The 15,398-nt window shown below is 37.5% G+C and overlaps 1 protein-coding gene across 1 annotated transcript in view; it reads right to left on the reverse strand.

Moving 5' to 3' along the window:
- The window catches only part of LOC149804251 (echinoderm microtubule-associated protein-like 6), a 157,160-nt gene that overhangs the window by 69,584 nt on the left and 72,178 nt on the right, over nt 1–15,398 (reverse strand). The window contains exons 15-21 of the mRNA XM_089938113.1: nt 14,086–14,186; nt 13,288–13,490; nt 12,158–12,397; nt 5,491–5,692; nt 4,317–4,409; nt 1,602–1,733; nt 762–1,027 (exon numbers count right to left, since the gene is read on the reverse strand). Of these exons, the coding sequence (XP_089794239.1) occupies nt 762–1,027; nt 1,602–1,733; nt 4,317–4,409; nt 5,491–5,692; nt 12,158–12,397; nt 13,288–13,490; nt 14,086–14,186 (1,237 nt within the window). The remainder of the gene's footprint in view (nt 1–761; nt 1,028–1,601; nt 1,734–4,316; nt 4,410–5,490; nt 5,693–12,157; nt 12,398–13,287; nt 13,491–14,085; nt 14,187–15,398) is intronic.

Here is a 15,398-nt window from a genome sequence, read left to right on the forward strand (position 1 = left end):
AAGGACCACAACTATCATATCAAGGACCACAACTATCATATCAAGGACCTCAATTATCATATTAAGGACCACAACTATCATATCAAGGACCACAACTATCATATCAAGGACCTCAATTATCATATTAAGGACCACAACTATCATATCAAGGACAACAACTATCAGATCAAGGACCACAACTATCATATCAAGGACCACAACTATCATATCAAGGACAACAGCTATCATATTAAGGTCCACAATTATCATATCAAGGACCACAACTATCATATCAAGGACCACAACTATCATATCAAGGACCACAACTATCATATCAAGGACCACAACTATCATATCAAGGACCACAATTATCATATTAAGGACCACAATTATCATATCAAGGACCACAACTATCATATCAAGGACAACAACTATCATATCAAGGACCTCAATTATCATATTAAGGACCTCAATTATCATATCAAGGACAACAGCTATCATATTAAGGTCCACAACTATCATATTAAGGACCACAACTATCATATCAAGGACCACAACTATCATATTATAACAAGGTATATATAGCTGATCTAAATTAACAGTTGACTGCTCAATTTTCTCATATTATTCAAGTTACTTATTATCATGTGATAAACATACTAAACAGGCATATCTGCTAATGTATATGAATAATTAAGTTTATATCTAACAATATAAAAACAAAATATGTCCTCAAAAGGAAATTAGAAGACCTTAATTAAAGCCAATTAATGTTTACATACCTTTGCTGGATAATTAAACAGTTTAACGAAACCAAAATCATCAGCAGTGGCAATTACTGATTTATCTTTGGTGCAGCATGTGGCATTAATGTCGGTGATATCACATTTCGGTGGCCAGAGACCCTCACATGTATGTCCCAGAACTGAAGTCCATGTTGCCCAGGGGTGTTTTTCTATTTCCTGGTTACGTAGAGTAATTCTATTGCCCCTAGGAGCCTCGAAGAACAACTGCTCCTTGGCACCAGTGTTCACCATTATCACTTTCCCTTAATTGTATATAATTATCGATAACAGTGAATTACATCTTGACCATAGAAGGATGAAAATGTATGTAACAAATATCAAGTAAATACCCATTACTTCAAAAATTCTATATCAAGCCTATCAATCAATGATTTAAATATGAAATATATTCATTCTTCAGTATAGTATGGAATGCATATCAAGTTGTATAAAGGTGTTTTAGAAGAAAGGTGGAGACAAAGAGAGACATAAAGAAAGAGAAATGGAATCGGAATCAATATAAATAGCATATAATAATGTAGAAAGCCATTCTGAATGCAGCTACATGGGGATATTGACAATATATATAAGAACATTTTTTTAGATGAACTATGTTAAATTTTGAATGCATAACTGGGACAATGTTTTGATGTAAGAAATGTGAAATAAATGAGGCAAATAATACAATGAATTATAAGCAGAGGAGTCTTTGTACAATAAACAGTTATGAAAAAAGGTAACATAAAGAAAGAAGTGCCCTCACAGGAATAAGTAATATACAAGGTACACAGTAGTATACAAAAATATAAAAAAAGCCTGCATAGTTGAAACACATACCTTGAGAGTCCCAGTCGATATGGGTGATATAACTAGAAGCACCTTTACATGTTCCCACCCTCTTTTTTCCCAATACACTATACAGGTCCACAAAGTTGTCATGGGAAGCCACTGCCAGGTATTTCCCAGGGTCTGAAGTTAAAAGGACATTCAGTCAGCAAAATCAGGGTCCATCCAACAATAAAGTTAAACAGACATTCAGTCAGCAGAATCAGGGTCCATCCAACAATATAGTTAAAAGGACATTCTGTCAACAGAATCAGGGTCCATCCAACAATAAAGTTAAAAGGACATTCTGTCAGCAGAATCAGGGTCCATCCAACAATAAAGTTAAACGAACATTCTGTCAGCAGAATCAGGGTCCATCCAACAATAAAGTTAAAAGGACATTCTGTCAGCAGAATCAGGGTCCATCCAACAATAAAGTTAAACGGACATTCTGTCAGCAGAATCAGGGTCCATCCAACAATAAAGTTAAAAGGACATTCTGTCAGCAGAATCAGGGTACATCCAACAATAAAGTTAAATGGACATTCTGTCAGCAGAATCAGGGTCCATCCAACAATAAAGTTAAACGGACATTCTGTCAGCAGAATCAGGGTCCATCCAACAATAAAATTAAAAGGACATTCTGTCAGCAGAATCAGGGTCCATCCAACAATAAAGTTAAATGGACATTCTGTCAGCAGAATCAGGGTACATCCAACAATAAAGTTAAATGGACATTCTGTCAGCAGAATCAGGGTCCATCCAACAATAAAGTTAAAAGGACATTCTGTCAGCAGAATCAGGGTACATCCAACAATAAAGTTAAATGGACATTCTGTCAGCAGAATCAGGGTCCATCCAACAATAAAGTTAAACGGACATTCCGTCAGCAGAATCAGGGTCCATCCAACAATAAAATTAAAAGGACATTCTGTCAGCAGAATCAGGGTCCATCCAACAATAAAGTTAAATAACATCCATAGTATGTATTTTACTGTGTTTAGATTTAACCATTTAGCAATAACTGAACACTTATATCTGGATTTAACAAAGAAATACATATAATGTGCATAAAATATGTAAATCTCACACATGTGAACAACTTTCTTTGGCTTCTACACTTCCTAAAAATGTAGTGGTTTTAACATAAAATAGATGTTTGGTGATACATTTTCATACCTATATCAGCTACGTTATGGGCTACAGCACTAAAACACTGGAAATATATTTCTCTCAAGTAAACCAACAAAAACACAAACTTAGTCTCACAGAAAATGCAAGCATGTACATTGATAATGACTCTTCAAGACATTTCATTATCTATTAAAAAATATTTCATCCATTAGCACTTTCGTTGCTAAAAAACACATTAGGGAGATATGGCTCTTTGAGGCACTTGTATACATTCTCTAAGAATACTAACCTAATCACAATAATATGAGGAATGCAAAACTGCTACCACCTAAATCCAGCCCTACCAAACGATGAAAATTAATCTTTTCTGTCTATATCATATAGACAAAGGGCAGTAACTCTTGCTCACTAATCCCCTTACATCCAGAGCTGCAAGACATTGACAATAGGTAAAACAGGGTTCATACAGATCTGGACAGCTGAAATTCAATCACTTTTCAATGACCAGTTTCTAGTTTTCAATGACCTACTCAGTGTATCAAGTATTCTGCTTCAGTTGATAACTTAAATACAATAAACAAACATAAAAACAATACAGAAATAAATAAATGTAATATGAAAGGGAAATGATATTTAAAAAGAAAGTCACTGTAACCCAGATGTTAACCATTATCCTTTAGCGTCTATTGTTTTTTCTCCAGCTGCAGCTCTAGTGCTTTCACTTCAGAGATGCTGCCAGGATTTTATCTAATGGTGGGGGGATACCCACTTGTTACAAAAATAAGGGACGAGTAGTGAAAAAAGCAGGGGGAGGACAAAATGGCCATAGTTCACTATATACTGAACACTTTCAATATCCATCTTAACATTCTGTTAAGAGTCTTATTTAAATTAAAATCTTTAAAATATGTTGCATCTAGTTGTATACTTATCACTATATACTGAACACTTTCAATATCCATCTTAACATTCTGTTAAGAGTCTTATTTAAATTAAAATCTTTAAAATATGTTGCATCTAGCTGTATACTTATCACTATATACTGAACACTTTCAATATCCATCTTAACATTCTGTTAAGAGTCTTATTTAAATTAAAATCTTTAAAATATGTTGCATCTAGTTGTATACTTATTAATCTGTTAATTCTTCTGAGCTTAATCTGTTCCTCACAAGTGCATAAATAGTGCTAAGATGCCCCTGCTGATGGGGCATATAAATAACTAGCTTAGCCAACTGGAACAAGTTTGAAAACTGTTCATTATGTTTATTATGTACATGTATGTATGGTCTTCCCTTCCATTGCATTTCTTACATTTAAACTACATCTTTCTGAAATAATAAAATAATAGAAACAATAGATAAATCACCCTATCAGTGTGTTAATAATTCATTATATAACTCACTAAATAACACCTGTAACAGAATGTGAAATAAAGACATCATGCATGAACACTTGAAAGTCAACATTAATCAATGAATTTGTGTTGTAGCAAGGCTGGATTAGGGAGGTAGCAAAAGTATTTGTGACGTTAATGTGTGATTGGGGAATTTAACAGGTCAGCACTTAGTTCATTTGCTTGAAAGAATTTACCTGGTGAAAACCGGATGTCACTTATTTCTTCCTTTCTATGATGATATGATGCTAGCTCGTCCATACTTTCAGCATTTAAAACAACAAAACTGCCTAGAAGTAACAAAAGACAAAAATAATACCTTCCAGTGGATTTCAAAATATCAATGAATAAATCAACATACATGCATATATATTTGAATGCCATCAACAGCTGTAATTTAATGATCCACATAAAAAACATATAATCATTTGGGTTATCTATCTTACTGGGGAGCATTAGTTTTTATGATGAAAAATACAACACTGGTATGTCATCAGCATGATAACAATTGAATATGTATTGACAAAATTTATAAGAAAAATGAAATTAGTTTGCTTAACTCCATATACTTAAAAGGATCCATAAAATATGTACAATCTATTGTTATTTTAATTTGATTAATTACCAATTGTACAAAAATATCTGTATTGAATTATATGTTAAATAATCTTAATAGAGCTGACTTAATTTCAAATCATTTTGAGCAAGAAATTCAAGGTCAAAACCCATAAATCACATCTAATCCTGGTGGAGTAAGAAAATATGTACAATCTATTGTTATTTTATTTTGATTCATTACCAATGTTACAAAACTATCTGTATTGAAATTATATGTTAAATAATCTTAATAGAACTGACTTCATTTCAAATCATTTTCAGCAAGAAATTCAAGGTCAAAACCCATAAATCACATCTAATCCTGGTGGAGTAAGAAAATATGTACAATCTATTGTTATTTTATTTTGATTCATTACCAATGTTACAAAACTATCTGTATTGAAATTATATGTTAAATAATCTTAATAGAACTGACTTCATTTCAAATCATTTTCAGCAAGAAATTCAAGGTCAAAACCCATAAATCACATCTAATCCTGATGGAGTATGAAAATATGAAGTCCTGTTATGGGACACAAGTTTAGAAAAATCTGAAAGTTCAATGGCTCTAGCTCAATTCTAATTATAGACTGTCAAAGTTGGGTATGTTTTAGCTTGTCTTGAGTGCCTTGTTTAATGTGTTTTGAGAATATGGGCCTTAGAATGATACCAGCTGTACAGGAACATGAAAGGGTTATAAGGTAAGATACAAGACAAAATCATTTATTATATGGATAATGGTTTGTGCAACTGTTTCTCCATAGGCTGTTATACCATCTTTTAGTCCAACAGCCAAATTTTTTCCATCAGGAGAAAAACATATACACCGTCCTGCTTGCTTGAGGGTCTTGGATTTGATCATCTTGCATTTTTCACTGAGATCCCAAATTCTAACAGTCTTATCATCACTGACTGTGGCACAGATGGAACTGGTAGGATGTACTGTCAGGCCCCAAAGCTCCCCTTCCATGTGACCCTGAGGAACATAATTTTTCAGCAAACTCTAGTTTCAATGCTTATGACAAAATAGTGAAGAAAAAAAGATTGAAATATCCAGATGGCTAGAAAATTACTTCATTTTACTGCAGACCAAATCCTAAGGCATATATTTCAAACATTTTAACATGTGCTGAGATAAAGGATATCAAATATGATAAAAAATGGTGACACATTGTGACATAACACTGTGATGTCACCAAGAACTGCAAAGTCTTTATAATCTTGGTAAAACACAAATATCCCAAACTTCCATGGAATGATCATGGTTCCCATGCTTTTCTAAATATAAATTTCCAGGTCTTTTCCAGGATGAAATTAATTTTTTCAAGGTTAACATATGACCATTACTGAACAGAATTAAAGAACATTTTGGATAATAAAACATGCATTTTCCAAATCTGAAGATGTTTCTCTTTCAAGACTTGAATAAACATACATGTCAGAAAAGATGATCATTTAAAAAACCACAAAATGAGACAAACGAAACAATTCTGACTATATTCCTATAAATTGGCATTTAAAGCCATTTCAATGTACAGAATACAAATCCTAACTTTACTTTGCTGACCTGCATTATGTTGCTTCGTGGAAACAACATAATGAGCATAAATTATTTTGTTTCCTTTCAAACCTTTAATTCCAAATAATTCTAGAGCAATATGTGTGCATGTTATACAAAGTAAACATTTCCTATCACAGTATGAAAAATAACCAATAAATGCAAAGTATTAGATCTTATCTTGTAACCAAAAAAGTTTAACCCTGAATTTATGTGTGCCAATAAAATCTCAAACAAGATTTTTCAACCAACCTAAACTCCTTAAGACAATTTGGTTAAAAATTTCATCATTTAAAGACATTTACTAAAGGGTTGATTTAAATTTTGACAAAAGACCTTCAAAATTATATGTTGTTGTATAAAAAAGGAATGAATTTTCAGTAAAATCAACATGTCTTCTTGTAGTTTTATAAACTAGTCCCAAAACCTGTATTGATACATGGGCTCTTATCGTTTCTTAATATAGAATAAATGGGACGGCAATTTCCCATTCTTCTGCATTCTAATATCTGAAACCAATGCTTCAAGCTACATGTCACTGTGTAATAGCTTCGCACCAAAGTTCAGCTCAGAGATTCGACATCTTTCTAATCCGTGTTTCCTCCGAATATTCCAACCCCATTTTTCACATTTGAACATTTAGGATGGAGTGTGGGCTCAGAGCAATTACATATAAAAAAATAAAAAATTTGCTGCCACTGTTAGATAGTTTAAATTTGCTAGGCCTGCTGGTAAGCTATGTTATATCAACTTATACCTGCATGAATTTGATAGGAAAGTTATTTATCTTCTTCAAATTGCAAGTATTATATTCACTATGTCTTTAATCAGCTGACCGACTAGACAAAACTTGGCATAGATGAAACCTAATTCGTTATGGGCCATTTGCTTTAATAGTCACATGACTTCACAACTCTCCAACAACAACATCGGAAGTCCAATAGTCACGTGATATCAACAACAAACTCCTTTTTAATGTCGTTATACAAAACTTCAATTATATTAAATGAAAGTCTGATACCTTTGTTAAAAACCAGAAAGAACATATAATTCTCTACATATTTATTTCAAGAACAACTAAAAGAAACTTGGCCAGTCTGATTCATTAAGCAGAGTAGTCCGGTTCCCTGCTTTGTATGCTCCATGTGTGAGAGAGCACATGCCAATGTGGTAGTCACATGATACAACAAAACTCCGGAAGTAGGTCTCGGAATAAATATAGATAATTTTGTGCTCTTTCGTTTTTGTATTTTTTATTACAACCAGTATACGACTTTCATTTAATATTTTTGTTTCTACAATATTTGAAAATGACGGCTGTGAGATTCTGCGTGCTCGTGGGACTAGCAATCGAAATTGCCTGTCATCATCATCATTAGCGACTCGGTCTCGAAAGACCATGCGAATAGCGCCCTTGGGATGTTGTCTGTCTCTGTTGGCATCGTCTGCTGTGGCTGTGCAGGCCTATACATGAGTGACAGTCCCTACTGCAGTTGGTGCAGACATACTGGGAAGTCTGCATTACTGTGGTTGCTGCTGCATTCTTCTTTCTCTTACGTTTCTCTGCCGCCAACTGGCCTCTCCTCGCATCAGCGACTGATATGCCATTGTTTACCATCAGTCCCCAGGTGCCTCAGTCCTTGGCCAGCTCTTCCCAGCCATCGGGTGAAATGTTGCATGCCTTCATGTCCCTCTTGCACACATCTTTGAAACAGAGTGAGGGGTGTCCGACTCTTCTCATGCCAGTGGCCAGCTGTCCATATAGGATGTCCTTTGGCAGCCTTCCATCCTCCATGCGTCGGACGTGACCCAGCCATCGAAGGCGGCGTTTAATTAGCAGGGAGTACATGCTGGGGGTACTTGCACGCTGCAGGATCTCGCTGTGTTGAACACAGTCTTGCCAGCTGATTTTCAGGATGCGTTTTAGGCACCATATATGGAAGGAGTTGAGCCGGCATTCTTGCCTCATGTAGGTACTCCAGGTCTCACTTCCATATAGAAGGGTGCTGAGAACGCAGGCCTGGTAGACTCGGACCTTGGTGTGCTCTGTCAGCACGTTGTTTTCCCACACCCTCTTCGTTAATCGAGCCATGATGGTGTTTGCCTTTCCAAGCCTTCTGTCCAGCTCCATATCAATCAAGAGAGTGTTGCTGATGGTTGACCCTAGGTAGGTAAAGTTGTTGACTGCTTCCAGGGTGACACCGTTGATTTTGATTGAAGGGGCAATGGTGGTATCTTGCACGCTGACATTTGTTTTTTCCAAGCTGATGGTAAGACCAAATTGCATGCAGGCAACAGCAAAACAGTCTCCCAGTCTCTGGAGGGCTTCCTCGGTGTGGGCCACAAGAGCTGCATCATCTGCAAAAAGCATCTCCCTGATGAGCACAGCTCTCACTTTGGTCTTTAAGCGCAGTCGTGCCAGGTTGAACAACCTCCCGTCGGACCTGGTGTGTAGATATATGCCATCCATTGACGTGTCAAAGGCATAGGACAGGAGCAGGGAGAAGAAGATCCCAAAAAGTGTTGGTGCCAGCACGCAGCCCTGCTTCACACCACTGTTAATTGGGAAGGAGGTTGAGGAGGATTCATCATACAGGACTATTCCCTTCATATCTGCATGGAAAGAGATTATCATGCTGAGGAGTTTTGGGGGGCAACCGATCTTACTCAGAAGTTCAAAAAGGCCCTTCCTGCTGACCAAGTCAAAGGCCTTTGTGAGGTCGATGAACATCATATAGAGTGGTTGACCTTGCTCTCTGCTCTTCTCTTGGAGTTGTCGTAGGGAGAAGATCATGTCTGTCGTTGACCTGCCTGCTCTGAAGCCACACTGTGATTCCGGGTACACACGGTCTGCCAGCAACTGCAGTCTGTTGAGTATGATGCGGGCGTACACTTTACCAACAATACTCAAGAGCGAGATCCCTCTGTAATTATTACAGTCACTGCGGTCGCCCTTGTTTTTGGAAAGGGTCACAATTGTGGCATCACGCATGTCTTGGGGGACTACTCCTTCCTCCCAGCAGCGGCAAAGTAGCTCGTGCAGTGGTTTAATCAATGCTGGTTTTCCACGTTTGATAGCTTCGGGCGGGATGCTGTCACTTCCTGGTGCTTTGTCGTTTGGAAGGCAGTCGATTGCTTTGCTGAGCTCCTCTAAGGTTGGCACTTTGCCGAGCTCTTCCATGGTGGGCTGATTCTTTATGCTGCTGAGGGCTGCATCGGTGACTGACGTTTCTCGGGAGTATAGTTCTGAGTAGTGCTCCACCCATCTGACCATCTGTTGCCCACGGTCTGTGATCTTCTCTCCCATCAGGGATTTCAGGGGAGTGACCCCTTTCACTGTAGGGCCTAGAGCCTTCTTGATGCCACTGTACATACCTTGGATGTGTCCGGACTCAGCACTGCGCTGGATCCCTTCACACAGTTGTTGCCAGTATTCGTTTGAACACTGTCTAGCGATGCGTTGGGTGTTACTTCAGGCAAATCTGAGAGCAGCAAGCATCCGTTCATTAGGGCATTTTTTGTAAGCTATGAAGGCTTTTCACTTCTCCTCGATTTGTGGTTCCATCCTTGATAGGTGTGCATTGAACCAGTCCTGGCTGGGTCATTCCTTCTTGCCAAACATTGACATAGCTGTACTATAGATGGCATCCTTCATGGCATTCCACTTGGCTGTAGCGTCATACTCAGGCAAGTCCTGGACAGCCTTGTTCAGGGCAGACACATACTCCTCCACCTTGGCAGGGACTGACATCTGTGCAGTGTTTATGCAAGGACATCCTTTTGGTTTTGAGCGGTGTAGCGTGTGTGGCTGTAGTCGCACTCTGCTGCTCACAAGGGCATGGTCGGAGTCACAGTCTGCACTGTGGTAGGTTCTGGTGGAGAGGACGCTGTTAAGGGCAGAGCGCCTGGTGATGACCAAGTCGAGTTGGTGCCAGTGATGAGATGCGGGGTGTTTCCATGACACTTTGTGTTGTGGCTTACACTTGAAGAAGGTGTTTGTGATGCACAGGCCATGGTAGGTGCATAGCTCCAGCAGTCTCTGGCTGTTTTCGTTGGTCTTTCCAGTGCCATGATATCCGAGGCAGGCAGGCCATGACTCGTGGTCCGCACCTACTCTGGCATTAAAGTCGCCGAGGAGGAATAGTGGTTCATTTTTGGGACATCCTTTGATCTGTTCGTCCAACTGCCCATAGAACTGATCCTTCGCGTCTTCTAATGACGTGAGGGTTGGGGCATAGACACTGATGATGTTGACAGGACCTGAAGCAGTGGTGAGGCAGATGGACAAGAGATGCTCAGTGCCCCCTGTGGGAGGTTCAACCGAGGCCAAGAGATTGTTTTTGATGGCAAAGACCACTCCGTGCTGACGGGGCTCCTCAGGTTCTCAACCCTTCCAGAAGAAGGTGTAGTTTTCCTCTCTGAGGGAGCCACTAGAGGCGAGCCTAGTTTCCTGGAGGGCAGCCATGCTGCTATTTAGTCTGGTGAGTTGTCTATCGATGATGGCCGTCTTTCTGGTGTCGTCCACTTCCCTGAGGTCGTCGGAGATGCCTGTACACACGGTGCGCACATTCCAGCTTGCAAATCGAAGAGCTGGAGTCTTCTTTATTGGTTTCTTATTTCTTTTGTCTGGTGTGGAATTACCGTCTGCTTGTCATGCTGAACAACACACTGAGCTCCAGACACCCACTGGAGCAGGCAGATGATGGCGGGTCAACACCTTATTGACCGGGGGCTGCCCGGCTTGAGGCGGGCGATATTTGGCCAGTGGGACATGATGATCCTTCCCACTGTCAAAGCTGACCCGTCGCGCCCCTTCCCTACGCCAATCAGGTGGGACTTATAACCCGTAAACTGTCAGCTTCCGTGTTGTTTCCTCACTCAGTAGCGAGACAGGAGTGTCCTCTCCAGGGCGCAAGCCTGGGTGTGGAGTATGGAGATCAGAAATTGCTAGTACCAGCTCAAATTTCACCAACGCATTAACTTTATTGTCTTTCAGCAGATTAAAGACATAACGATTTTAATACCTGCAACATCTGAGAAAATAAATAATTTTCATACAGACTTTATGCACGTATAACTTGATTTAACAACATTTAAGTTTGCTAAACCATCTGCTAAGCAGCTATATTTTAACACCACCATGTTCTCCTCTTGTGATGCTAGACTGGTTTTCATACCTCCCAGGTAAAAAAGATATGGATATCGAACTGTATGTGAAACAAAAAAATCTATAAGATGAATCTAATCCACTGAGTGTTTGGATTGTCTCCAAAAAAAATATTTATGGCAAGCACCCAAATGATCCATACTGCAACCTCCTAACATTCTGGTTAGAACTCGATAAATGTAACTCATGATCAGTTCAATTACGTCTCAATTACATAACTGTTTCGGGCGTCAAGTTGTGGAGGAAAATTCCTGGGATATCCCCAATTTTCGTCAATATTTGCAAAATTCAAGGACTTTTCATGGCCAGGAAAAAAGTTATCATTTCTCCCGACTTTTCCCCGATTTCCCGGTAGCATGGGAACCCTGAATAATAAGAATTAATTCAAGTGAGTGGTAGACTGAGTCAACAAAGTTTAATGTAATTATATACGTTCTGCTGGAATTAAAATAATAGTCCTGACTGTCAAAAGCGCTTAAGCCAACAATGGTCAACAAAATGAGTTTCTACTGCAGGAGATAAATAAAATCTAAAATTTGTGCTCCCAAGACAAAAATGATCTATGAAGTTGATGAATGCCATACATGCCTTCTGGCCTTCTAAAGAATTCCATATATTTCATAAATAAGATATCTAATGAAAAATTATGTAAAAATTATGTAACAGCCTTGGTATAACATTGATATGTCAGTTGCCCTACAGCTCTGCCTGCTAACCTGAATAAGGACTGTCATTGGTCCACTCTTGTCAATCTCCAGAATCTCTCCGTTCTTGGTTCCTACAAGTATCTTCCCATGTCCCAGGACAATGGCTCGGACTGCTGGTGATTCCTCTACCAGTATTCCATGGGACTCTGGTGTAACTGAAGCTTGCTTGATGGCATAGGTTTTCAGACATCGTTCAAACTGGTCATCCCACAGCCCCACTACACCATCTTTTCCTCCTGTCACAAACCCCTGAAAGCAGAAAGGGTTTAACAGGAGATTAACTCTAATATGTTCCGAGAAAAGCCTGACTATCATACTAGGAAAACTATTTATCTTATATGTCTTCTTGTAGTCTTGAAACAATCATGAGTCACAACAAATAAATGTGTGCCAGTCCCAGTACAAATTCAACATCAAAAAACAAAGATTAATAAAAATGATGTCATGTTGAGCCATAGCAAAACACATGATCAAGTTAAAACAGCAGAACAGATGCTGAACTCTTGTTGCATGTTTATCCAGTGTTTATTTATAAATATCTTACCTATATAGCAGTGTATTAGACTAACAAATCTCAAATATTTATGAAACACATCTACTCACTGATGTGAATGCATTTAAGGTGCTGAGGCACGAAATTAAACTTTGTTGTAGTAAGTGCACAATTTTCAAATGTTCTGCTAATAATTTTCAAAATGTACCTCTAAAGATTTTACCTTGTCCTCAATATTATTTATAATGTTGAGAGTTATGCTGGAGATTGAGACAGGAATAAGGATACATAGCTCTACATTTTATATGGGTGGTACAGACAGGAATGAGTATGTATGCCTCTCAGTTTTATGTTGGAGACAGTGACAGGAATAAGTATATATACCTATCAATTTTAATTTGGAGACAGTGACAGGAATAAGTATATATACCTATCAATTTTAATTTGGAGATAGTGACAATATAAGTATATATGCCTCTCAATTTATGTTGCGGATTAATGAGTATATATAGTATTCAGTTTTATTTTGCAGATAAAGATAGGAATGAGTATATAAATTTTACGAAAACAGTACTAGTGATATTCGTAAGACCCATATAGATTTGGGCCCTAAAAACATATTATACAATGAAGTATATGAACAAACCTTATCCAGTGAGTGCATGGCAAAGAGAGGTCCCTCATGGGCCTTGACAATTTTTACGAGATTTGTACCCTCCCAGATGAAAACATTGCCATCACTGCCACCAGAGAAGCAAATTTCTGCAGTTCTTCCAAAGGCTAGGCACAACATATCACATAACTTTGCCACATTTCCAAATGTCCCACGACTTGAAGTAAAGCCACCACCTCAAAAATCAAAATGTTCAGTGCTTTCACAAAAATTGACCAAAAGTAATATTTCAAAGATTCATTTAAAGTTATCACATGGAAATGTATCTAAATATTATACACTAAGCATATTACAAAGTTATCACATGGAAATGTATCTAAATATTAGGCATTAAGTATATTACAAAGTTATCACATGGAAATGTATCTAAATATTCGGCATTAAGCATATTACAAAGTTATCACATGGAAATGTATCTAAATATTAGGCATTAAGTATATTACAAAGTTATCACATGGAAATGTATCTAAATATTAGGCATTAAGTATATTACAAAGTTGTCACATGGAAATTTGTCTAAATATTATACAATAAGCATATTACAAAGTTGTCATATGGATATATATCCAAAAATGAGAAATATGGGTATCTATATAAATATCAGACAATAATCAACAACAGAAAAAATTACAGGTGTAATTCTTGCATATTATTTTTTTTATAAAGAAATTATATAGTAAAAATAATTCAAAACAAACTCTTCATTAATTATAACTTACAAAAAATGACAATTAAAAAGATATATTGAGACTGTAATTAAACAGATCTTACCAGTTTGACTCCAGAACTTGATGTGTTTTACCCCAACTGTCACCAGTCTGTTAGTGTCTAGAGGATTCCATTTCACAACAAATATCTTGTCCTTATGACCCCTGATTGGAAATAAAAAAATAAAATCTGTATTATAGGAATCTTACATAGTTTGCTTTGTGAGCATCATTTTCAGAGCACCATCCAAGATTTTATATTTTAGTCATCAAAGTGCTCAGTTCAATTTTTTTCACAGCACTATCTAAAATTTTAAATTCCATTATTTGAAGTCTTTCTTACGTGCTCAGTTCAATTTTTGTGAAAGCACCAGCCAAGATTCTAAGATCTACGGTTAAAAAGTCTTTTCCAAATGTTCTGTCCAATTTTTGGGGAGCACAAGCTAAGATTTTAAGCTATATAGTTCAAAGTCTGAACCATGTACTTCAATTTGTTATGGAGCACAAGCCAAGATTATAAGCTCCAAGGTTCAAAGTCTTTCCCAAGTGCTCTATCTGTGTTGGAGCACAAACTAAGTTTTTGAACTTCATAGTTCAAGGTCTTCCCCAAGTGTGTGTGATTTGGACTTTTAACGTAGCTTTACAAAAAAATTCAGTCATATTGCTACAATGTCTGCAGTGTGGCAGTTTACAGTGACGTCTAGCACTGGGGCATCATGCCACAGATAGGTAGCATTGTGTCCCACCCAGGCACATTATCCTGACACCAGGTCAACCAGTCCTAACACTAACCTCTTAATGCTGAGCACTAAGTGAGGCAGCTGTTAGTATCATTTTTGTAAGTCTTTGGTATGACTTGGCCAAGGATCGAACCCACGGCCTTCCACATCTGAGGTGGACACTCTAACCACTAGGCTACCGGAGTGGTATCTTCCCCAAGTACTCTGTCAAATGTTTGTTGGAGCATAAGCTAAGATTTTAAGCTCCATGTGTGTAAAGTCTTTCCCAAGTACTCTGTCCAATGTATGCCCACAGCAAACCTTGAACGATCATTTCTCTTACTTCATCAATTGTTAAATATTTAAAATGCATTAACTTTCAAATACAAGAAAAATATTTATAATATTTTGACTTTTAAAATACCAGCAAAAATATTTAAAATGTATTAACTTCAAAATACCAACAAAAATATTTAAAATGCATCAACTTTCAAATACAAAAAAATATTTAAAATGTATCAACTTCCAAAATACCAACTGTTTATACAACAATGGGTCAATTAAGATTTTATGAACAAACCATGGAAGGTGAATATTATGTAATACTTAATTACGCTATGTACTGAAATGTCAAGCAATTCTATTGGTAAATTCCTGA

This window comes from Sinohyriopsis cumingii, chromosome 2, assembly GCF_028554795.1.
Source record: "Sinohyriopsis cumingii isolate HCF-2022 chromosome 2, ASM2855479v2, whole genome shotgun sequence".
Taxonomy (NCBI): Eukaryota; Metazoa; Mollusca; class Bivalvia; order Unionida; family Unionidae; genus Sinohyriopsis; species Sinohyriopsis cumingii.